Here is a 23,589-nt window from a genome sequence, read left to right as displayed (position 1 = left end):
CCAGACAAGTTTAACTTCTTTGCTTTTTGATTTTCTTTGCTTTTGATTTTCTTTTAGAAAAGGAATTGTTATGGCTTTGCTAACTTGTGTTGCTATTTTTAATGGTTGTATATCCCTCTAGATCCCTTTGCACCTTCCGCCACATTTAAACTCTAATTTTTTACAAAATATGTGATCATCTTATTCCACCTCCCAAAATGCGCTCACTTTCACTTATTTATAAGGAAATTCATTGCTGTGGTTTAACCTAGCATGGGAATCAAATGGGCAGCGGTTTGATTCTGCTCACCCTGGCCCCAGTAGAAACATAGTGAAATTATACCTGCTTGGGCCTCCTTTAGCTTTGGATCCTCTTAACAATATGCTCATCCAGTAGATAAACCAAAATGTCTGGCTCACTCCAGCCATCAGTTGCAATTGATGCCATCAACCATTTAAAAAGAAGCCCATCAAATTCAGGTGTGCACCCCTTTAGAATCATAGAATTGGTGCAGCACAGAAGGAGACTATTCAGCCCATCATGTTATACTGGCTCTCTGAAAGACACCTAGTCCTACTCTCCTTTTCCCATCACTCTGTAATTTCTTTTTTCTCTTCAGATGATAATCCAGTTCACTTTTGAATGCCTCAGTTGAATCTGTCTTTGCCACACTCAGGCAAAGCACATCAGACCCTAACCACTCATTGCCTAAGAAAGATTTTCCTCATTGCTGCCACTATTTCCTTTGCTAATCACCTTAAATTGGTGTCCTCTCGTTCTCGCCAATGAGAACAGCTTTTCCCTTTCTACTTTGTCTAGGCCCCTCATAATTTTGAACACTCTATAAAATATTCTTCTAATTCTCTCATCTCCAAGGAGAACAGCTCTGACTTCGTCAATCTGTCCACATAACTGAAGTTCCCTGCCACCTGTTCAGGTGAGCAGGTTAAAATTGAAGACAGCGGAACCAGTATGGGATATCAGTAGAACAATTTTTACTGCCCAATAGAATTACTAGATTCCACCTTGTGGATACAACAACAGCGACTTGTATTTGTGTAGCATCTTTTACATGAAATGCCGAGGGACATATTATTAAGTGGGTACAGTTGAAATTATCCCTTATATTTCTCGTCAAGGAAACTTAGTGAAATATCAGAAGCTGAAAATTAACCAATATGCCTGGTGGATGAGAAATTTTGTTAGGAGGTTTTTATTGAATAAAATGCCAGGACATGCTCTCTTTACAATAGCTGCCTAACCTGTTGAGTATTTTGAAGCACTTTCCATGTTTTATTTCAGATTTTCAGCATCTGCAGTATTTTGCTTTTGTCAGAATGCTGTTGATGAACAATTGGTGTAACGTTGAATCTTTTGCATTTGAATTTGTATCTTTATCTCTAGATACCACCTGTCCAAGAGGATATGCGAGAGTTAAGGGCGTAGCCTGTGAAGGTAAGAATAGTTTAACCTTAAACCATAAGGATACAGGAATACTTCCTGACACAGGGAAGCATGTATTTATGTTTGTATAAACAAATCACAGCTAATGAAGTATGTTTGAAATATAGATACTTTTATCACGTAGGCAAATGCAGCATCTATTTTGCACACAATGAGGTCCCACACAAAGCAATGGGATATATGACCAGGTAGATGCTCTACATTGTCTAGAATATGACAATGAGAGATAAATGCTCAGATAAATTCCAGGGAACGAGGAGAACTGTCTCCTGCTCTATCTTGCATGACCACCAAAGAGGAAAGACAGGGCCTCCCTTTTACATATCTTCTTGAAAGTTGGCACTCACGGCAAAGCAGAATTTCCGCAGAGCTGAACTACAGTGTCATAGTGGTCTCCAACACAGAAAAAGGCCCTTTGGCCTATCAAGTCCATGCCAGTTAAAGACAAACTACCCAACTATTTTAATCCCATTTTCCAGCGCTTGGTCCATAGCCTTATATATGTTGGCATCATGAGCGTACATTTAATACTTCTTAAATGTTGTGAGAGTCTCTGCCTCCACTACCCTTTCAGGCAGTGAGTTCCATACTCCCACCACCTTAAAACATTTTTCTTCTCATCCCCTCTCAACATCTTGCCACTTACTTTAAATCTATATCTCCCCCCACCCCCCCGTCATTGATTTCCCCCCACCAAGGGGAAAAAATTTTTCCTGTCAAATCTATCTATGCCCCTCATAATTTTATGCATCATAATCATGTCCCCCCTTAGTCTCCTCTGCTCCAAGGAAAACAATCCAATCTCTCTTCATAACTAAAACTCTCCAGCCCAGCCAACATCCTGGTAAATTGCCTCTGCAACCTTTCCAGTGCTACTACATCCCTTGTATAATGTGGTTTCCAGAGCTGCACACAATATCCTAGCCATGGCCCATCCAACATTATGGGCAGGATTTTCTGCACCTCCAGCCACATGTTTCACAGTGGCCTGCCATTGGCTAGCAGTGGGGTCTTCCGATATTGCTGTTGTTAATGGGATTTCCTATTGAATGCTCCCCCATGCTACCAAGAAACCCACGGCAGGAGTGCGTCACCAGTGGGACTGGAAAATCCCCCAGTATGAACATCCAGAAAATTGTGGCATATAGATTCCAGTCTCTATAATGGTACTTCAACCCAATAAGTATTGAGAATCCTGAAACAAAATGCAATTAATACAATACTGTTTGTCATCAATACAGTCTGAATGACCCTGAGAACACACAATGGACTTAACATTTCTACCTAATTAGTACTGACTGCTACCAGGTTTCAGGTTTCTGAATAAACTTACACCCTCTCAATACAATCAGTGGTAATTGTGAAAAATAAGTAGTACAGCAGATGATGTCTGTCCAACAGTGTTCAAATACACAGGGGCAGCAGGCGAATTTACCCCAAAGCACTGATAAAATTCAATCACGGAGATAACCAATGAGAGGAATATCATGTCCATGCATGGCAGTGACAGATTGGTGGGGAGCTGCTCTTCCAATCACTTAAAGGATTGTGAGTCCCAAAGGCAGATCATTAGCTACAAGGTGGGCAGAAAATCCACCGCCACACCCTTTTCCCAAATGGTTAAGAGTTGGGTTGCTCCTGCTTTCTTACTCATTATCAGGCTCACTGCTCCCCCAACAAAATCCAGCCCACATGGCATGCAGGTTTCAAATTTGTACCGCCAACCACTGTATCAGTTTGTTGTCACAAACCTACCATCCCCCTGGGCAATTTACCAGAAGCAGGGGGGAGGGGCTTCCCACTCTCAAGGGTCTTTTTAAAGCATATCATCAGAGGTCAACTTGAAAAAAGCCAGCCACCACAAGGCAGCAGGAACTAGGTCAGCTGGCTGGAGGCGGTCTGCCAGCAATGGACCTGGGGGCAAGGGGCCAGCACTCTAAGCAAGCTTTAAGGCCCTCCTAGTTTAGGAAGTTGGAGAGACAGCATCTCAGAATGGAGACTCCAGACTTTCACTTTTCTTAATTGCCAGCTGTCAGTGTTGGAGCGTGTTCTATTGTCCATCCAGCTTCAAGAGTCTGCCTTAATTGGACAATTCCTCCCCTAACCACCAATCTGCCAATTCAAGGAAACTCAATGCAGGGTGACTGTTTTCCTCAAACAGTAAAGGATTGTCCCTGATGTCGAGTTCTGGACTCAAAAGGTAAAATCCTGCCCCGCATATTGTGTATTTTCCACTTAACAGGATGGAATTATAAATTTATCTTCATTGTTGTGCCTGCTTTAAAAAAGATATTACTTAAAGCAATGATAGGGGTCAAAGAGTTTCACTTCCTTTTATTTTCTCAAATAGATGTGAATGAATGCACAGTCTTTCCTGGCATTTGCCCAAACGGGCGATGTGTGAATACTCAAGGATCCTTCCAATGTGAGTGTCCAGAAGGGCTGACCAGAGATGGAACAGGTCGAATTTGTGTGGGTAAGGTATACATTTTCTAGTTATCTTCTAAATATAGTAAAGCTTCAGATAGAATTTGTCAGTTTTAATTAGAAAAATTGAAAAAGAGAGAGGACATGGTCCATGCAATATCCAGAATTCAACAATTTTTTTAAGCCTACGACCTCCGGTGCAGGGTGTGATATGGGTGGACAATATGCCTTAGAGTGTTCACTTCTATCTTTCTATAATAGTGCCTTAAATACTTTGACCAGCCTTAGTTTTTTGAAATATAAAAAACACAGAAATATGTCATGAAACATTGCACATTGGATCCAAACTTTACAGTGAAAGCAAAGGAACAGAATTCGGCTACTCATCCCATCTAGTCTATTCCACAATTCAGTGAAATCATGGCTGTTCTGTATCCTGACTCCATCCCCTTGGCTGTTAACAATCTATAGAACTACAGTGATTAATTGAAGTAGTATCTATTGCTTTCTGTGGGAGAAAGTGCCACATTTCTACCAATATGATGTGTTTCTTAATACCTCTCCTGAATGGCCTGGCTCTAAGGTTATATTTGTCCCAGATCACCCTCAGTAATGTAAAAACTTTCACTCTGTCTGCCCTATCATGAAAATAGACTGGAAATTAACATAAAGGGGAATCCAAAAATCCTCTATGGGTGTATAAATATTAAAAAGATGGTAAAATATGGAATAATTAGGTCCACAAAAGGGATTTATGTATGGAGGCAGGGAGTATGGACGAGGTATAAAATGAATACTTTGCATCTGTCTTGCTCAATGAAGAAGGGGCTGCACAGGTCATGACGAAAGGGGAAGTAATTCAGGCACCTGAAGGGTTTAAAATTGATAAGGACGAGGTATTGAATCAGCTGTCTACTTAAAGTTGATAAGGCACCAGGACTGAATGAGAAGGATCCAAGGATGCTGATGGAGGTGAGAGTGGCAACTGTGGAGGCATTGACTACAATTTTCCGGTCTTCCTTAAACTCGGGAATGGTGCCAGAGGACTGGGGAATTGCAAATGCTGCACCCTTGCTCGATAGAGTGTACAGATAAGTCCAGCAACTGTAGGTGATAGGAAAGCTTCTAGAAACAATAATTTATGACAAAATTAGTAGTCACTTGGGCAAATGCAGATTAATTAATGAAAGCCAGCAGGGATTTGTTAAGGGCAAATCATGTTTAACTAACTTTTTAAGAGAATTGGTGAGTGTAATGCTGTTGATGTGATACATATGGACTTCCAAAAGACAGTTCATGACATCACACAATAGACTTGAGTAAAGTTAGAGCTCATGGAATAAAAGGACAGTAGCAACATGGATGCAAAATTGGCTGAGTGACAGGAAACAGCAACGTGATTCATGATTGTTTTTCAGACTGGAGGAAGGTTTACAGTGGGGGTCCCCACAGGTTGGTGTCAGGACTGTTGTTCTTTCTGATGGAGATTAATTACCTAGACCTTGGCGTATGGGACGTAACTTCAAAATTTGTGGATAATACCAAACTTGAAAGTATTAAGACAGATTTTGCAGGACTTCAAAAGAATACAGACAAGCTGGTGAAATGAACAGAAAGTGGATGATCAAAATAAAGGAAAGAAGTATGAAGTGATTCTTTTTGGTAGAAAGAAAGCAAAGAAACAACATAAAATAAAGGGACAATTCTAATGGGGGTGCAGGAGCAGGGAGACATGGGTGTATGTGTGTATAAATCATTGAAGATGGCAGAACAAATTGAGAGAGCAGTTAATTAAGTATACAGCATCCTGCACTTTATCAATGGAGGGATGAAATACAAAAGTGAGGAAGTTATGTTACATTTGCATAAAACACTGCCACACATTAAGAAGGATGTGAAGACATTAGAGAGTGTGGAAAATATTCACGAGAATGGCCCAGGGATAAGGAACTTGCATTACATAGATAGATCGAAGAAGTTGGGACAGCTTTCCTTGGAGTGAGGAAGATTGAGAGGCGATTTAATAGAGGTATTCAGAATCATGCAGATCATTTGAGGTTATATTCTGCCATTACTGGTACTTAACAGTGAGTGGGACAGCCACCATGTGGGATGCCTGAAATGACAACCCTGGCATGTTTGCTTGTGGGCTCCAGGGATGAGGTTCCTTTGTTCAAAGACATTCCGTCCCTGATCAAAGATTCTGACGTTGGGAAGTAAGGACTCAAAGAAAACGATTTTCCAATTCCTCCACCTAACAGCCAACACCTTCTTCCCACAACCCCAACCTACTTTCACTCTCCTGTGGCCTGGTTCTCTGTTTTAGGTCTATGGTGGGTGCATTGCTGGCAGCTACCACTGCTCCTGCACTAAGGAGCTGTTGCCTTCTCGTTGACTAACGGACAGGGGTTAGCGGATAGGTTTTCTTGATCCTTGGGAAGACCCATTGCTGGCCAGCTAAGTGCCTGACTAGCACTTAATAGGGAGTGCCTTTCCTGAAAGAGACAATGAGCTTTCACTGACTGTCCAGCTAATGAGCAAGTCCCCCATTGCCTAAATTAAATTCCACCCTATATGTAGGCTCCACAATGCACATTGAAATGGAAATCAATCCAAAAGTGATTTATCTGTGGATATAGACATAACCAGCAACATCAAACAAAAATGAATGTTTTCAGATTTATGGCCTGTAATAATTTCAAACGTGTGATCCTTGACATCCAAGTATAATTGAAAGCAAATCTCCTTTATATTTCTAATAGACAAGAATCTACTATTAAATCCTATAATCACTTTGCTTTGAGTATACCAGATTATTGTGATATTATGGATCTTCCACAATACAGCAGAACAGAAAGTTATGTAATATATTTTGTAGATATCCGTCTTGAGCAGTGTTACCTCAAGTGGGATGAAGATGAATGTACTGAACCAGTTTCTGGAAGATTTCGAATGGACGCTTGCTGTTGTTCAATTGGATCTGCCTGGGGTTTGGATTGTGATGAGTGCCCCAAGCCTGGAACTAAGGAATATGAGCTGCTCTGTCCCAGAGGCCCAGGGTTCGCCAACAGGGGTGACATCCTAACCGGAAGACCATTCTATAAAGGTAAAATGAAAGTCACTTTTCCTCAACAAACAAAAAGGTTAATTCTGAAGTAGAAAACATGACTTTTTTAAAATTGTAAGAGCATTGCTAAGACTATAAGAAATGCAAGCAAGAGATTATCATATGGCCCATCAAACTTGTATCATATCGTTGCAGCCTCTTTATGTCCTCTTCTTATATCTTTATATCATCAGCAAACTTGGATGCTTTACCCTCTGCCTCTTTATCTAAGTATTGATGGAGATTGTAAATAGCTAAGGCCCCAACACTGATCCTTGTGGTACTCCGAATTGAAAATTCTCCATTCTCCCTACTCTTTGCTTCCTGTCCATTAACCACTCCTCTACCATGCTAATCTATCACCCCTCAACTGCATGAGCCACTATGTCTTATATTAGCCCTTTGTGCAGCACCTAATTGAATGCCATTTAGAAATCCAAGTATGCAACATCTACTGATTTCCCTTTATCTACCCTACCAGTTATATCTTCAAACTCCAAAATATTTGTCAAAATATTTCCCTTTCATTAAAGGACTGTTGACTTCTTCTAGTACTTTGCTTTTCTTAATGCATTGTTAAGACTTTCTTAATAATGGATTTCAGCACATTCCCGAAGACTGATGTCAGGCAAACCAGCTTGTACTGCCTATTTTCTCTTCCCTCCTTTCACGAATAGGGCGCGTATATTTGCTAACGTTAAATCTGCTGGGAGCATGCCAAAATCTTTGAAATGTTGGAAAATTATAGCCACAGCAACCACTATTTTTGCAGCTGTCTCTTTTAGAGCCCCAGGATAAGACCATTAGACGTAGGAGGCTACCTGGCCCATCAAGTCTGCTGCGTCTTTCAATGAGATCATGATTGATCTGATATAATACTCAACTCCAGCTTTATCCCCATAACCCTTGATTCCCTTATTGATTAAAAATCTGTCTTTCTCAGCCTTGAACATATTTAATGACCCAACCTCCACAGCTCTCTGTGGTAAAGAATTCCACAAATTCGCTGCCCTCTGAGAGAAGAAATTTCTCTTCATTTGTCTTAAATGGGCGACCCTTGCCCTGAAATTATGCCCTTTGGACCTAGACTTTCCCATAAGGGTAAACAACGTCTCAGCATCCTTGTTATCCAATGCACTATTACTCTTAAACTCTGTATCTTCCAATCCCACTCAACTGTGCTTCATCCAAATCAATATACTTTTCTATTGCCTCAAATTTACTTTTGGATTTTGAAATCTCCCTTCGCTTGAACCCTTCTCCCCCGCTGCTTGTTAGTTCAAAGCCATTTTTCCCAACTCTGATCATATTTGCTAGTGCACTCTTATGTCCTGACTGGTTACCCATTGCCCATATTGCTAGCCTGCACTATTGTTTGCATTGTCCTTTCTCTTTCACTTTCCAGAACTCCTGTCATGTGAACTCTGGCATCTCCACACTTTCCACTTTAAAGTTCTCTCTACAGCCTTAGTTGTACGATTTATCGGAGATCTGGCCCCAGAGCAGTTCTGATGAAGGCCATCCCAATGGTGCAGCTCCCATTTTCACCAGTACTGGATCGCAACCCTTGTATCCCATACAGATCTTTGAGCAATGCATTCTACTGTCTGATCTTCTGTACTGTATGCCAATTTGCCTATGGCTCAGGTAATCCAGAGGTTCTTATCTTTGTGCCTCTGTGTTCTCATTTAGCTGTAAGAAGTCTCACAACACCAGGTTAAAGTCCAACAGGTTTATATGGTAGTAAACACCACTAGCTTTTGGGGTTTGCCTCTTCGTCAGGCATCTCCTTCTCATTTAGCTGCCTTTAATCCCTCAGCAGAACCTTGTCAGATCTACCAATATCATAAGAGAGACTCATAACTCAGACTCCAGCTCATCAACTCCAAGTCAAAATCCCTCGAGCTACAGACACTTACTGCTGATGTGGCTGCCACGGATCACACAGGTGTCCACCACACTCACATGCTACAGCTGCAAAACATCACCTATCCTGCCATCTTTATCGTGTTTTATTCAACTATTGAGATTTCACGTTTAGAAATATCACTCAACAATTATTTGTAGTTATAGTAAGTAATTTATCTAGTTAAGCTATAAATTTAATACAATATTTACATCTCCCCCTTGGTAGATAAGTTTCAAAAGAACTGGAGTGATTTTTTTAATAAATGTAAGAAGTTAAATTCAATGTTCATTTTCTTTATGCCCCCAAAATTTCTATTTGGTGAGATCGCTAAAGTGTTGAATTGCTCATATGGCAAAATGTTCCTTTGCAAAATAAAATGGGCAACTTTTAAGTTTGGCAGTGTATCAAAAATTTTGTGATACCTTCATAACTTGGTGGTTTCTGTTCATGTTGTGTATTGCCTTTACAGATGTCAATGAATGTAAGGTGTTTCAAAACCTCTGCAGTAATGGGAAGTGCAGGAACACCATTGGCAGCTTTAGGTGTAGGTGTGACAGTGGATTTGCTCTGGATATGGAGGAAAGGAACTGCACAGGTAAGACAACTTGATCCAAATGATCAGTAACAACAGTGCGAACTGAACATTAAGGATAAGCTTGACACCCCCAAATGAAAACAAAAAGAACACAGTGGATCAAATTCTACTGGTTCCAAGGAGACAGATTTAAATGGGGGACTGGAAGCAAATACAGAAAGAGGGCATCGAGTTGAGAAGGTGGGCAATTGCATTTAGGACACTTGGGATTATGTGCAGTGAGAGTGAATGGGTAGGGATTTTGGTCCAGAAAGATAAAATGGAGCCAGCTTGAGGGGCCAAATGGCTATTTCTGCTATTTCATATGTTTGTATATTTTGTATGTTTGCAATCTTACTAGATATGAGTTATCAGTGGCAGTGACTGTGTGTTTGGCAGTGGGGGGAGGCCATTGGTTACTTATTAGGAGGCCAATGAGGAGGGTAGGGAGGACTCCATTGGGATCTCCATGGATTAGAACATCCTCCCGCAGAGTACTAGGCTCAGCTGTTCTGTGAAGGCAGCCCTCCAGGGACAGTTCAGGGAGACATTGGAACCGTAGACTTAATACCCCTGTGATGGGGTTGCAGGCAAGACAGGCCATACCTGCAGCCTAAGGGATTCCTCCAGAGGGAGTTCCGATAGACCAACAGACTTTAGTCCATATCAGATTTCACATTTTGTTTACTCTTTCAAGGACACCTCTGTTTCGGGACCTTACAAAGCTGCAGGGTCTCTGATTGAGCCTGAAACCTCAGGAACATGCCCAGCGTTCTTAATTTAATGGGGCTTCCAAAGTTGACCCCTTAATTGATGTCTCTGGGAAGCTATTGTAAGTGGAATGGACTTATTTGTCCCAGGTGGAAGCATATTTTCAAAGGTGGTAAGATTCTGCACACAGAGAGCAACACAAGCAAGGACCAGCAGCAGAGGTGGGATAAGAAGTACAAACATCAACTGTGATAGTGTAAAGAGCAATATAAACAGGACCAACTACGTGTACAATGCCAGAGGCACACAAAGGGTCAACTACTTAAACGGTTTGAATAAAATTAATGTCAGGAACAAGCCCAAGTGCACAACAGATTTCAGTAGGCAAATTCAACAAACAATATAAAGAACATAATCTGTAAACAAGCAGAAAAAGTAGCAGAAACAAAACGGAAAACAAAGCTGATGCAATGCAGCAATAGAATATAAAGCAATCTCCCTATGTTTATATTCTGAAAAATGTAAACAGTTTAAAAAGCTCAAATGTTTATTGTCATAATCTGATTTACCTTACAAATGTAAAACACTTGTTTCATACTTGATAGAATTTGAAAGTAATTGTGTGTATTGATGTCATGTAAATTAAACTTTATTGCTGATTGTCCAACTTTGGTGAATTTAAATGTAAAATGTTGGGTGAAATATCCTATCATAAAACAAAGAAAAAATAGAATAGATTAGTGATCGGTTTTACTGATTTGTTTCTCTTTCCTGGACAAATATTGTAATGCAGTAATTGAGGAGTAATATAGATTCAGTGGGGGGGATTTTCTGCCTATGTTTGCTGTGGGTGAAAATGGCAATGCCAGTGGAGAATCATGCAAGAACGTGAATCTCAGATCAGCGGTGGGATTTTTCTCCCTCATCATGGCATCTTTAGTGGCAGTGGGAGATGGCGTGCTGCTTACTGGCGGTGGGATGTTATGGTCCTGTCATTGACAATGCCGTCTCCTGCGAACACACATCTCGCAGCCAGGAGACCCACGGCGGAGATGTACCATAGGCAGGTCTGTAAGATTCTGCCGATGTGAACGGCAACAAGATTTTGCCATTGACAATGGTGTCTCCTGTGAATGCACCTGTCACAGCCAGGACACCCACGGCGGAGATGTACCACTGGCAGGTTTGTAAGAGTCTGCCGATGTGAACGGCAACAAGATTTTGGCAAAGAACTTGTTTTCCCCACCCCTTGCCAGTGATGCAAAACTTAATTTAAATCCACTTCAATCAATTTACGTACATTTAAAAAGCTCCCCCTCCAAATGTTCCCACAAATAAAGAATTTCCCTCTTGCCAACATGACATCACATCAGCGAGGTTTACACCAGTTTCTGCAAATGGTGAAGCAGTCAAGGGGAACCCAACGGGGTCACAAAAGTGTGAATAGCTTCCAGGATGAGAGGGATATGCCTTGGTACTCTCCCCTGTCATCATGACAGTGCCAGGGGCTGGCCCTCTGTGGAGCTCACTTTGGAGGGAGGGGAGGGAGCCTTAATTATGCAGGAAGGGGTTTTGCGTGGCAAAGGGAGGAGGGGCAGGTTGCCCTGGTATTTATGTGTGGGGATGGTGTGGGTTGTCACTGTGAGGGGTTGCCCGGTGCTTGGGCAGAGTACCAGAAGATCTGGAGAGAAAACTCAGCTGTGCAGCTGGAGAGCTACACGCCAGTTTTTCACCCCAGCCAGTGCAAAATTCCGCCCAATGTCCTGATCGTAGTGCAGTTGGACATCATTGCAGGAAATGGAATGAAAGGTTATTTCAGTATACAGCTTGACTGGCAGGCCTACCTACCTGCTATGCAAATTGACAATCCTGAGTAATCTTGGACATTGTCCATTCTAGAATACTTTCTAGAGAGCCTCAAGTTAGAAATTTCCGACTAAAGTATGCTGCTTCAGGATCCTAATTCATACCAGCTCAAATGATTTAACTTGATCAAAATTTTCAACCTTTTGCTCATAGAGGTAGAAGAGAAGTATGTAACACAAAAATGGAAAATATAAAGTAGAGACAGTAATCTTTTTCCTTCCTTCAGAATACTTCACCATGAAATCTGCTTTTCCCCCTTTAATTAGACATTGATGAATGCCGCATCTCCCCCGACCTGTGTGGAAATGGAACTTGTGTCAATACTCCTGGTAGCTTCGAGTGTGAGTGTTTTGAAGGTTTCGAGAGTGGATTTATGATGATGAAAAATTGCATGGGTGAGTATATTCACTTAATATACTTTATTGTGTGCCTCTAAAGACACCCAAAAACACAAATCGTACAGCATCATTTTTTAGAATTATTTTTGGTTGCATGGCTCTCTGAAAAGAAAAAGTCAACCAACAAATGTAAAATGGGTGAGTACTATATAATCAGGAAAGGGGGCAAATGAATACTAGTTACTTGTTCACAGAGTGGGAAGGAAAATCAGCAGGCAAATCACCCCAGTGATTCCTTTAAACCAACTTGATAGTTTGCATGGAGGCCAGAGTACTTGCTGTTAGTTCAACCAAGGAATAGTACTTAATGTGAAGAGATCTAAAAACAGAAAATTTGATTCATTTCAAATACTGAGGTGGAGAAGTAATACATTGTTAAGGTTTATCGCAACAGTAGGATTTTAATTCTATTATCTAGCCCTTTGTTCTACCTAAATTGCTGTTTTTGAGAATGAGGCTAACATTTTAGGGCCACATGGGTAATCCACATTGAGAAAGTTTATTATCATATACAGCTTCTTTCCCAGCAGTAATTTTTGCACTGGTATAAACAGTGGTTATAACTATTTTTTCCTAATATCAGGCTACATTTTAAAAAGGTCTTAATTTAGTTGCATTCCTCATATGATCAATCCACAGTCTGACCCACTACAATAAGATATCAGGCAGACTGTGAGGTTAGTCAAATCATATTGTAGTCAGAGGTTTGAAAACAGTTTGTCTCTCTCACTCTGGTGCTGTAAGTCCCTGAGAGAGCAGATACTTTATTTCAGCTATACAGAATCTCGAAAATGGATTTCGTAGTAGCTTGGTTTGGAAAATTTTAACCATGATTTTCATGTGTGGCAGTCAGATAGATCATTAAAAGGGAAAAGGAAAGTTGAGAGAGAGCTGAGGAAGAAAATAAAAATACATTGTAAAATGAGGACGAGGAATGTAATAATGAAACTCCACAATATTATGTCTGTTAATATCCATACAGGGAATCCATGTGTAACATTTCACAATTATTTTTTACACACTGATGTGAAAGAGTAGCTGATTATCTGTTTTTAGACCAATAAACAGATGATAGAGGATGGAAATTTTTATAAGCATGTCAACAAATTATGTTAATATCGAGAACCTATCTAAATCTTACAATGCTATATTTTTGATTCAACCGCTATGTCATCACAAGCAAATATCCTTGTGTTATTTTTGCTTTCTCCATGCAGATATTGATGAATGTGAGAGGAATCCTCTTCTGTGCCGAGGTGGAACTTGTATAAACACAGAAGGCAGCTACAGGTGTATGTGCCCCCCAGGACATGAGCTTACTCCAGATGGCAGTGCCTGTGTTGGTAAGAGAAACGAGGTTATTTTCTAGAGATGATCTAACCATCTGTTTATCCAAAGTCTTCCATTTTTCTGTCATTAATCTATAAACTGTGTTCTATATGAAGTTTTCTTGCTTCCTGTCTTCTTCAGATATCAATGAATGTTCCCTCAGTGACAACCTCTGCAGAAATGGCAAGTGTGTCAATATGATTGGAACTTATCAATGTGCTTGCAACTCTGGATACCAGGCTACTCCTGACAGGCAAGGCTGTGTTGGTAAGATCCACTGAAGCATACTTAGTTCAGTTGTTGCATTATTTTCTTATTGCTGTGTGAATATCTAGATTTTTATTGTCAACCTGATGATGTATAACAAACTGGGACTTGGCACTTAAGTTCCCCAATAAAACAGAATTGGTATTTGAACTTGCAGTCAGAATGTCCACTTTTATGCACATCATCATGAGAAATCTGAAGTTTAATTGGGATATTTTACACCACCATTTCATATTTCAGATATTGATGAATGTACTATTATGAATGGAGGCTGTGACACACACTGTACAAATTCAGAAGGCAGCTATGAATGCAGTTGCATTGAAGGCTATGCTCTGATGCCTGATAAGAGAACCTGTGCAGGTAAGCTGAGAAAGGATTTTACTTTATTCTAGTATGACAACATCAAATGTTCCAATTTTTAAAATGATTCAGATCAGCCATATTCATTATTTCTGCAGATGGTATCTGCTGTTAATCTGTAAAATGCCCTGATTATGAAATAATAATCATCAAGGTTCCTACACCATCTCACCAGTCACCACTGAACACAATACAATCTAAGAAATTTCTGAAAACATCTTAATTTGCCTCACCATTAATAATCAGACTATTTATTGTGCAGTGGAATTTATTGAGATTATGACTATTTAACAGATTAATACATAGAGACATGCATAGAAAATAGAAGCAGGAGTAGGTCATTCTGCCATTCATTATAATCATGTCTGATCATCAGATTTAATGCCCTAATCCTGCCATCCCCCTCCATATCCCTTGATCCCTTTAGCCCCAAGATATACCTAATTCCTTGTTTAAATGACACAACATTTTGGCCTCAACTACTTTCTGTAGTTGGTAGAGAATTCCATAGATTCACCATTCTCTGGGTAAAAAAATTTCTCCTCACCCCAGTACTAAAAGTTTTACCTCTCGTCTTCAAACTGTGATGCATAGTTCTGGACTCCTCACCATTAGGAACATTCTTTCTGAATCTACTCTGTCTAATCCGATTAGAATTTTATAAGTTTCCATGAGATCCTCTCTCACTCTTTTAAACTCCAATGAGTATAGAATCCTTACAGTGCAAGAAGAGACCATTTGGCCCATTGAGTCTGCATCAGTTCTCTGACTGAGTATCTTACCTAGGTCCATCCCTGCCCATTCCCCATAACCCTGCACATTTATCCTGCTAAGTCTCCTAACTTACACATCGTGGGACATTAAGGAGCAATTAGCATGGCTAATCCACCTAACCTGCATATCTTTGGATTGTGAGAGGAAACTGGAGCGTCAGAGGAAACCCACGCAAATTCTACACAATCACCCAAGACTGGAATTGAGCCCAGGTCCCTGGCAGTAGTACTAACCACTATGCCAGCCTAACTGACTTGGTGTCTCCTCTTATGACAGTCCTGCCATACCAGGAATTAGCCTAATAAATGTTTGCTACATTCCCTATATAACAAGAACATTCTTCCTCAGATAAGGACACCAAACTACACAAAATACTCCAGATGTGGCCTCACCAATGCCCTATGCAATTACAATAAAGCATCTCTGTTCCTATGATCAAATCCTCTCTCTATGAAGGCCAACATACATTTGCCTTCTTTACTGCCTGCTGTACCTCCACACTTACTTTCAGTGACTGATGCATGAAGACACCAGAGTCTCACTGAATATCTAAATCTCTCAATTTATACCCATTAAAAGGTGTTTTCAATATCATAGTTTTCACTTGACTTGTTTTTTTTTCCTTGTTTCATCAGATATTGATGAATGTGAGGATAATCCTGATATTTGTGATGGTGGACAGTGCACTAACATCCCCGGCGAGTACCGCTGCCTTTGCTTTGATGGATTCATGGCTTCTATGGACATGAGGACTTGCATTGGTAAATGCCAAGATAGTTATGACATAACAATTATTATTACTTTGATCAACAAGGTTCTGTTTCTTTCATGACTGATAATATTTTCTGTGCATTTGACACAACATAAGTAAATTTTAACAGTTTTAATGAGTGACATAACGTTATATCATTGCAGATGTGAATGAGTGTGACTTGAATCCGAACATTTGTCTCTATGGTGATTGTGAAAATACCAAAGGTTCCTTCATCTGCCATTGCCAACTGGGATATTCTGTGAAGAAGGGAACAACCGGATGTTCAGGTAAGGCTATTGCTGGAAGATGTGAACCTCATTGAAAAATTGTTCTTTTTTTTGAGGATTGTAAATGAATATCATTTTAAATCTAAAATAAAGCAAAATGGTGCAATTTTATGAGTATACATTGATGTTAGAAGTTTCTCCCCTGACAGTGCAATTTGAAAAATCAAGGCCGCTCTTCCACAAAATTAGATTTCAAGTTCAACCCAAGGAACTAAATTTTATTACAAGAGGGCACAGTAAATATTTGCTTGTTCAGAAAGCTATGTGCCCAGGATTGAAGAAAATTCAAAGCTGGGTGGACAAGTAAGCTGCAAGTGGGATGCAAAGAGGTTGCAAAATGGTGTAGAGAGGTGAAGTGATTGGCTATGAATGTGGCAGATGTGGATAAAATTTGGAGAATGAAGTTTTGCACTTTCATATCAAAAGTAGAAAAGAACGATATTTTTTAAATGGTAAAAGACTGGGAACTGTTGGTGTTCAAAGGAACCTGAGTGCCTTACACCTGAATCACCAAAAGTTAACATTCAGGTACAATGAGCAATTAGGAAAGCAAATGGTACATTAGCTTTTAATCCGAGTGTATTGCAGTATAAGAGTAAAGAAAACTAAATCCAATTAAATAGAGTATTGATGAGACAAAACTGCACTATACAATAATGATATGCTTTCCTAAAAAAAAGTGTGCATTTGTTTTAGAGGAAATGTAACAAATGTTCACTAGACTGAATCATAGGGATGACTCTTAGGAGCGGGAATAGGTTATTTAGTCCTTTCAGATTGCTCTGCCATTTGATAAGATTTGTTCATGATCTCAACTTCACTTTGATGTTTGCCCCCTAAAAACTTTTGACTCCCTTCTCTATCAAATATCTACCTAACTCAGCCTTGAATAAATTCAATAATCAAGCGTCTACTACTTTCACTGGAAGTTAATTTCACAGATTAATGATACTTTGAGAGAAAATAAATTTCTTGTGAAACCCCTTATTCTTAAACTGTATCCCTTAGTTCTTGTTTCCCCCACACCGAAATACCACCCCCGCTCCAATATCCACTCTATCAAGTCCCCTAAAATCACTTCTCGTTCTTCTAAACTGCAATGAATATAGGCCCAACCTGTTCAAACTTTTCTCATTAGATAACACTTTCATCCCAGGAATGAACTGGGTTAACCTTTTCTGAACTGCTTCTAACACAATTATATGCTTTCTCAGAAATGGAGAGAAAAACACACGCAGCAGTCCACATGAGGTTCTAGACAACTACAGTGAGATTTCTGTACTTCTATACTCCATTCCCCTTGAAATAAGTATCAACATTCCATTTGGTTTCCTAATCACCTGCTGAATCTATGTACTAATTTTATGATTAATGAACCTTGGACCCAGATCCCTCCAACACTGAATTCTGCAATTTTTCCCCATTTAATTATACTGTTTTCCATTCTTCCTGCCAAAGTGGGCAAGTTCACATTTCCTCTCAATATACTCCATCTGGAAAATGTTTGGCCACTCACTTTATCTATATTCCTTTGTGGGCTTATTGCCTCCTCCTGATAACTTACTTTCCTACCTAGCTTGGTGTAATTGACATATTTAGCTGCCGTACATTTGGTCCCTTCATTCAAGACGTTGGTATAAATTGTAAATAGTTGATACGCCAGCACTGAACTCTGTGGCACTCCACTCGTCACATCATTCCAACCCAAAGAAGACCATTTATTCTTACCCTCTGCTTCCTCTTAGCTAACCAATCCCCGCTCCATGTTAATATGTTACACTTGTACAGTAACCTTTTATATGGCACCTTATCAGGTGTAATTTGGAAACCCAAATATTCTGCATCTACCGGTTCTCCTTTATTCACCTTGCATGTTACTTCCTGAAAGAACTCTAATAAATTAAACAAAATTTCATTTCACGAACCACGTTGACTTATCCTGATCCCATTATGATTTTTTAAGTATACTGACATAACCTCCTTAAAATGGATTCTAGTAATTTCCCATGACAGAAGTAAGGCTAGAGTTAGGATGTAGTTTCTGACCTTTTCTCTGTGGGATTGTCTTTTGATGAGAGATTAGGCATATAAATCTCTAGCATTGAGAACAGCAAGAGGTGATCTTTAGCATCTTCAGCTGATTCATCAATAACCTTTCTCCCATCATTAGGTCAGATGTAGGGATGTTCGCTGATGATTGCACCATGTTCAGCATCATTTGTGACTCCTCAGATACTGAAGCAGCCCACGTCCAAATGCAGCAAGACTTAAAGAATATACAAGCTGACAAATGGCAACTAACATTCACACCATACAAATGTCAGGCAATGACCACCTACAACAACAGAGAATCAGACCATTGCTCCTCGACAGTGAAGGGAAAAAAAGTAATAAAATCAATAAAAAGGTTTAGTCTCTAAATTTGGTGACTGAAGCAGAAATGCCAACATACATATGTTTCTCTGGTCTAAAAGGAGAGGGATTTTCTGTCCTTTGTCATCCCAACTATGTGTTTTGTGACATCAGAATAGCCCATCAAAAGCCAGTCCCACTGCTACAACGGAGGTTTCCCGTTATTCGCAACCTCCACTGCCTAGGAACGCATGGCAGGAGTCGCGGTCAGCAAGACCAGATGATGCCACTAGCGGGAACAGCTGGCAACTTTTGGCCAATAGTTTTTCTGTGACCTACAAAGATATTCCTTCTTTATACAGTGTCAGAGAAAAATTTGCTCTTGTACTGGATTTGCAAACACAATATATTGCATAAGTATCCAGTAAGATGAAATTAGTGATTCTGACAGGAATTTACACTGCAAAATACCTAGAAAGTTGTTCACAATCACACAAACATCTCAACTTTCTATTGTATAAAATGCCCACAAGGTAGCATTGGATGATGATATTAACTTCACTGATGAGTAGACTAGTGCTCAATCAATAATTTGTATGAACTATTTAATCTTATAGAAGAGCTTATAAATCAATAATGCATTTCTTTTCATATTTTGCTTCGAGTGGCTTTATCTAACAGGGTATTATCCCAAATTAATGTTAATTCCAAAATATATCTTCTATTTTCTATGTTGTTATTGACCTTTCAGATGTTGATGAGTGTGAAATTGGAGCCCACAACTGTGATATGCACGCTTCATGTGTCAATATCCCTGGAAGCTTCGAATGCAGCTGCCGTGAAGGGTGGGTTGGTGATGGCACCTTGTGTGTAGGTGAGTATTCCATTATTGAGTGTGTTGCAGACAGGAGAGAGATAAGTATAAACTGCATGTATTTCTTCTTATCACCTATATGTAAGCAGGTGTTTTGAATTATTTTTAAGGTATGCAATGGCCTGTTTCCCAAACCCTCACTGTGTGAGATCCAATTTACTAAAAACCCACAGCAAATTTGCATTAACTCAGAAGGTTAGTTCACTCCACATTCAAAACCAAGAGAAGTATGCTTGTGCACTTCCCACTCCACTACACAAATATACAATAAAAGGAAGATAGAAAAACAAGTACAATTATGGATGGTAATATTACAAGAACCACAGAAATCCATATTACTTCACAAGATTTCCAGATAGAGAATACAATGAGGAATTCTTTCATAGAGGAGCTCGATTTGAGCTCACTGATGACTGGATTTGTGCTGTCCACTTTACAATTAGTGTTAATACTACAGATGAAGTAGGTATATAAACTGGTGGGAAATTTTCCCAGTAAGAAATCTCACAACACCAGGTTAAAGTCCAACAGATTTATTTGGACTTTAACCTGGTGTTGTGAGACTTCTTACTGTGTTTACCCCAATCCAACGTTGGCATCTCCACATCAGGAAATTTTTCAGCAGAGACAGGTTTCAAGGCATCGGAGCAGGCTGTTGTTCTGCCTCAAGTTCTGTTGGTGGTAAGGGGAAGTGCAGATTGATTCATAGGCATTCTGTTATTTAATATCAAGCCAATGAGGCCAAATAAGTAAAACTAAAACTATCCAAAAGGCCAGAGACTTGGGTCATGTGACATGGCCCATCAATGGTCAATTACAGTTTAATAATAGTTTCTACGCTTCTGGCCAAAATTCTATTGCTTTTCCTTTGGAAAGAGATGAGGTGGTTATTAACATCTCTTCCGGTATAATGAGTTTCAGTCTCTCTCTTTCGTGATAGTTCATGTTTGGGAACAAGCCCATCTGCATTTCCTCTGTTTTCATTAACTACATGGGGTCTGTGTGACTTCACAGGCAAAGGGAGGAATCATTTTGTTTTTGTAAGTCCTGGTGGTAGCTCCCAGAACCAGAGAGCCAGTCCTGTAGTCATGTAATTTGCCACAGCCATTTTTTTTGGTTCAAATGAAAATCTATTTTAAAAAACAGCATTAGGAGTAAAGCTTTGAACAGATTGTGTTGGATTTCTTCTCATGTTGTAGGAATCCAGCAAGTGATAATGAAGAGTGTCTTTGTTAAATCTCTACAGAAATAACTTCATTGAGTAATGCTTTGACAAGACAAAAATTACCTTACCTGTACTATGAGATAAATGCCATATGGAAGAAATTATAATCGGATAGTTTTCCAGTTGTTGCAAGATATTATATTTGCAGTTACGTTTCTGTGTACCTTTGTGCTGCAAACTGCTTTTTCTGAAAATTATAGTAGTGATTTTGTTCTCCCATTAGCTTTCCACACCATGTATTTTGCAGCATTCTGACAGTGAGAGAGTTGAAAGTTAATTTTATAGAAAACAACAAATTACACTATATAATACCGGTAATACAAAAAAAAGTCCCAAGGTGCATCAAAGAACTAGAATTGTACAAAAACTGACATAGAAGGTTAAAAGGAGATGTTGAAGCTGTGATTTAAAAGCTTGGCCAAAGAGAGAGGTTTTATGGAGCACAGGAGGACAGAGAAAAGGAGGATTAAGGAGGATATTCTAGCTCATGGGCCCTAGACGACTGAAGATACATCCACAAATGGTGGGATAAAAGGAGTGGAGGATAGACTAGAAGCAAGAATTGGAGGAACACAGGGTTAATGGAGTGCTGTATGGTTGGAGCAGGCTACAGAGATAGGGAGACAAATGAAAAAAATGGTTCGCAATTGGCTTCTAAAGCTGGAGAGTGGTGGCCTACTCTCACTTTGAAAATTTGAAGAACTGATAGTCTGAGTCCAAAGTTAAAAAGGGAAAAATGAAGTGTAGTTTTTAATGGGAGACCTGAAAGTAATTATCAATAGAATTCTGGAACTCATGACCCCTTCATGGAAATCATGACTCAATATTGGCTGTTGCAGAAAACTGCTTTCCAATATCATTTAGAAATACCACCAATGGTTCTTTACGCTGGCTCAATGTCTACACTACCACAGAATGAATAAATTACTGAAACTACAAAACTCAACTGAATAGATAAAAGCTTCATTAGCCAGGTTTAATTTTTAAGTGCACATAAAGCTCCATGGATAAAGCCTTATGTGATAATTCTAATTGTCAATTCTATTGTATCTATTAAGAAAACTAAACTTGCCCTGTATTTTATTTGCTCATAATTCTGTAATGAAATTACATAGAGTACAATTCAAATCAATAATTAAAATTTACATTTCCTAATGAGTTTCAATATCAGGTGCTGCAATGTAGGAACTGCCCCAAGGGTTAAACAACGTTATGAAGTATTAGCAAAGAATAACTTTCACTAGTTTTACGTTACACATTTGAAGGTTAATAATTGTCACAATTCCAGGAATTCCTTTCTCAAAGCACAAGGGTTTTGGGAGGACAGTTGACACAATCTGATTGATAGATTGACAAAATAAAGCATTTTAAAGACTTCCAAGTAATGTCAGAACAAAATCAAAGCACACAACATGAATTGAACCAGCATGGAAGAGCCACGCACACTGGCACACATTCAGAACTAGTGTTAAGTTTTGTTGCATTCCTACAGGATTGGTTTTGGCTTTAGTACAATGTGCCCTTGAGGGAGACAGCTTAATAAGTTGCAGCAGGTTTTTCTCTGCTTATTGAGCTTTTGATACCAACTTTTAAATCAGCTTTTGATGAACAATGGTGTGGAGTTACCTCTATTCCCCCAGCAAATCAAAACAGACATTTCTAACAGTGATCCAGTAAGTGCACTTTCCACAATAGTATATTATGTGGTATACTTATGCAAATAGTGGATCTAATTTGCATGTGTCTGTCTAATTGAAAAATCAATAAAATACTTTGGCAGATCCTTTCCTCTGTCTGTCCAATTCACCAATACATTAAATACTTTGCAAATTTTCTCCTCATTGTGCTATCTGCAAGTTTCTATATAATTTGTACAGTGTAGAAACAATTGGATAATATGTTTTGTCTTTAAGATCATAAGGTCTGGGGGCAGATGTAGGCCATTCAGCCCATTGAGTCTTCTCCCCCATTCAATGAGAGCATGACAGACCTGATAATCCTCAACTCCACTTTCTCGTCTTATCCCCATAACGCTGATTCCCTTACTGATTAAAAATAGATTTTCCTCAGCCTTGAACATACTTAAAGATCCAGCCTCTACAGCTCACTGCAGCCCACAGATTCACTACCCTCTGAGAGAACAAATTCCTCCTCTCTGTCTTCAGAATTCTAAGTACAGAACTTCAGATGCTGGGAGCACATATAAGGAATTTGCTCATGACCGTATACCTCACCCAGACCTTAAAATATAGAATATTTGGGGGTATCCAAAGTATGGTTTATGAACCACGTCATAACTTGGGCATTGCCAGCTGTAAATTACATCCCATAGATACCAGTCCAGACAGAAACCTCAATATAATTATCACATAAGATGCTGCTTAACTTATTGCGCGCTAATTATTTTCTGTTCTTAAGGCTACAGTACTAGAATTAAAAATGAATTTTTAGTTCTAGCCTTACAGTTGTGTTAAGGAATAAAGTGATGAAGTGTACTGCATTCAAACAATAATATATACTTTTTTTCTTAATTGGCAGACCATGATGAGTGCAGTAATGAAACACATCATTGTAATCTCAATGCTAAATGTATGAATACACCTGGATCATATCGCTGCCTCTGCTCTGAAGGTTTCAGTGGAGATGGATTCACATGTGCAGGTATGGAAAAGAACCCCAATTGAAGCTTTTTCTAATTTGTAGAAGTACAGCCTTAAATAGAAACCAGAAAACACATAGCAGAATGTGTAGTGACCATCGGAGATCCAACATTACCACTTTACAATTTTCAGTAGGTGAGATCTTTCTTTCCATTTTATTTTTTATTCATTCGTGGGACATGAGCATCGCCGACTGGTCCGCATTTATTGCCCATCCCTAGTTGCCCTCAGAAGACAATTGAGAGTCAACCACATTGCCGTGGCTCTAG

General features: G+C 39.4%; 1 protein-coding gene across 1 annotated transcript in view; it reads left to right on the top strand.

Moving 5' to 3' along the window:
* The window catches only part of fbn2 (fibrillin 2), a 344,878-nt gene that overhangs the window by 216,409 nt on the left and 104,880 nt on the right, over positions 1–23,589 (top strand). The window contains exons 22-33 of the mRNA XM_080188736.1: positions 1,385–1,435; positions 3,795–3,920; positions 6,750–6,977; positions 9,356–9,481; positions 12,304–12,432; positions 13,653–13,778; positions 13,906–14,031; positions 14,272–14,394; positions 15,804–15,929; positions 16,084–16,209; positions 19,313–19,435; positions 23,199–23,321. Coding sequence (XP_080044862.1) covers positions 1,385–1,435; positions 3,795–3,920; positions 6,750–6,977; positions 9,356–9,481; positions 12,304–12,432; positions 13,653–13,778; positions 13,906–14,031; positions 14,272–14,394; positions 15,804–15,929; positions 16,084–16,209; positions 19,313–19,435; positions 23,199–23,321 — 1,533 coding nt within the window. The remainder of the gene's footprint in view (positions 1–1,384; positions 1,436–3,794; positions 3,921–6,749; positions 6,978–9,355; positions 9,482–12,303; positions 12,433–13,652; positions 13,779–13,905; positions 14,032–14,271; positions 14,395–15,803; positions 15,930–16,083; positions 16,210–19,312; positions 19,436–23,198; positions 23,322–23,589) is intronic.

Source organism: Carcharhinus amblyrhynchos, chromosome 5 (genome assembly GCF_965287045.1).
Source record: "Carcharhinus amblyrhynchos chromosome 5, sCarAmb.v2.hapA, whole genome shotgun sequence".
Taxonomy (NCBI): domain Eukaryota; kingdom Metazoa; phylum Chordata; class Chondrichthyes; order Carcharhiniformes; family Carcharhinidae; genus Carcharhinus; species Carcharhinus amblyrhynchos.
Note: the sequence above shows the minus strand (reverse complement) of the source record. Positions and strands in the feature narration are given on the sequence as shown.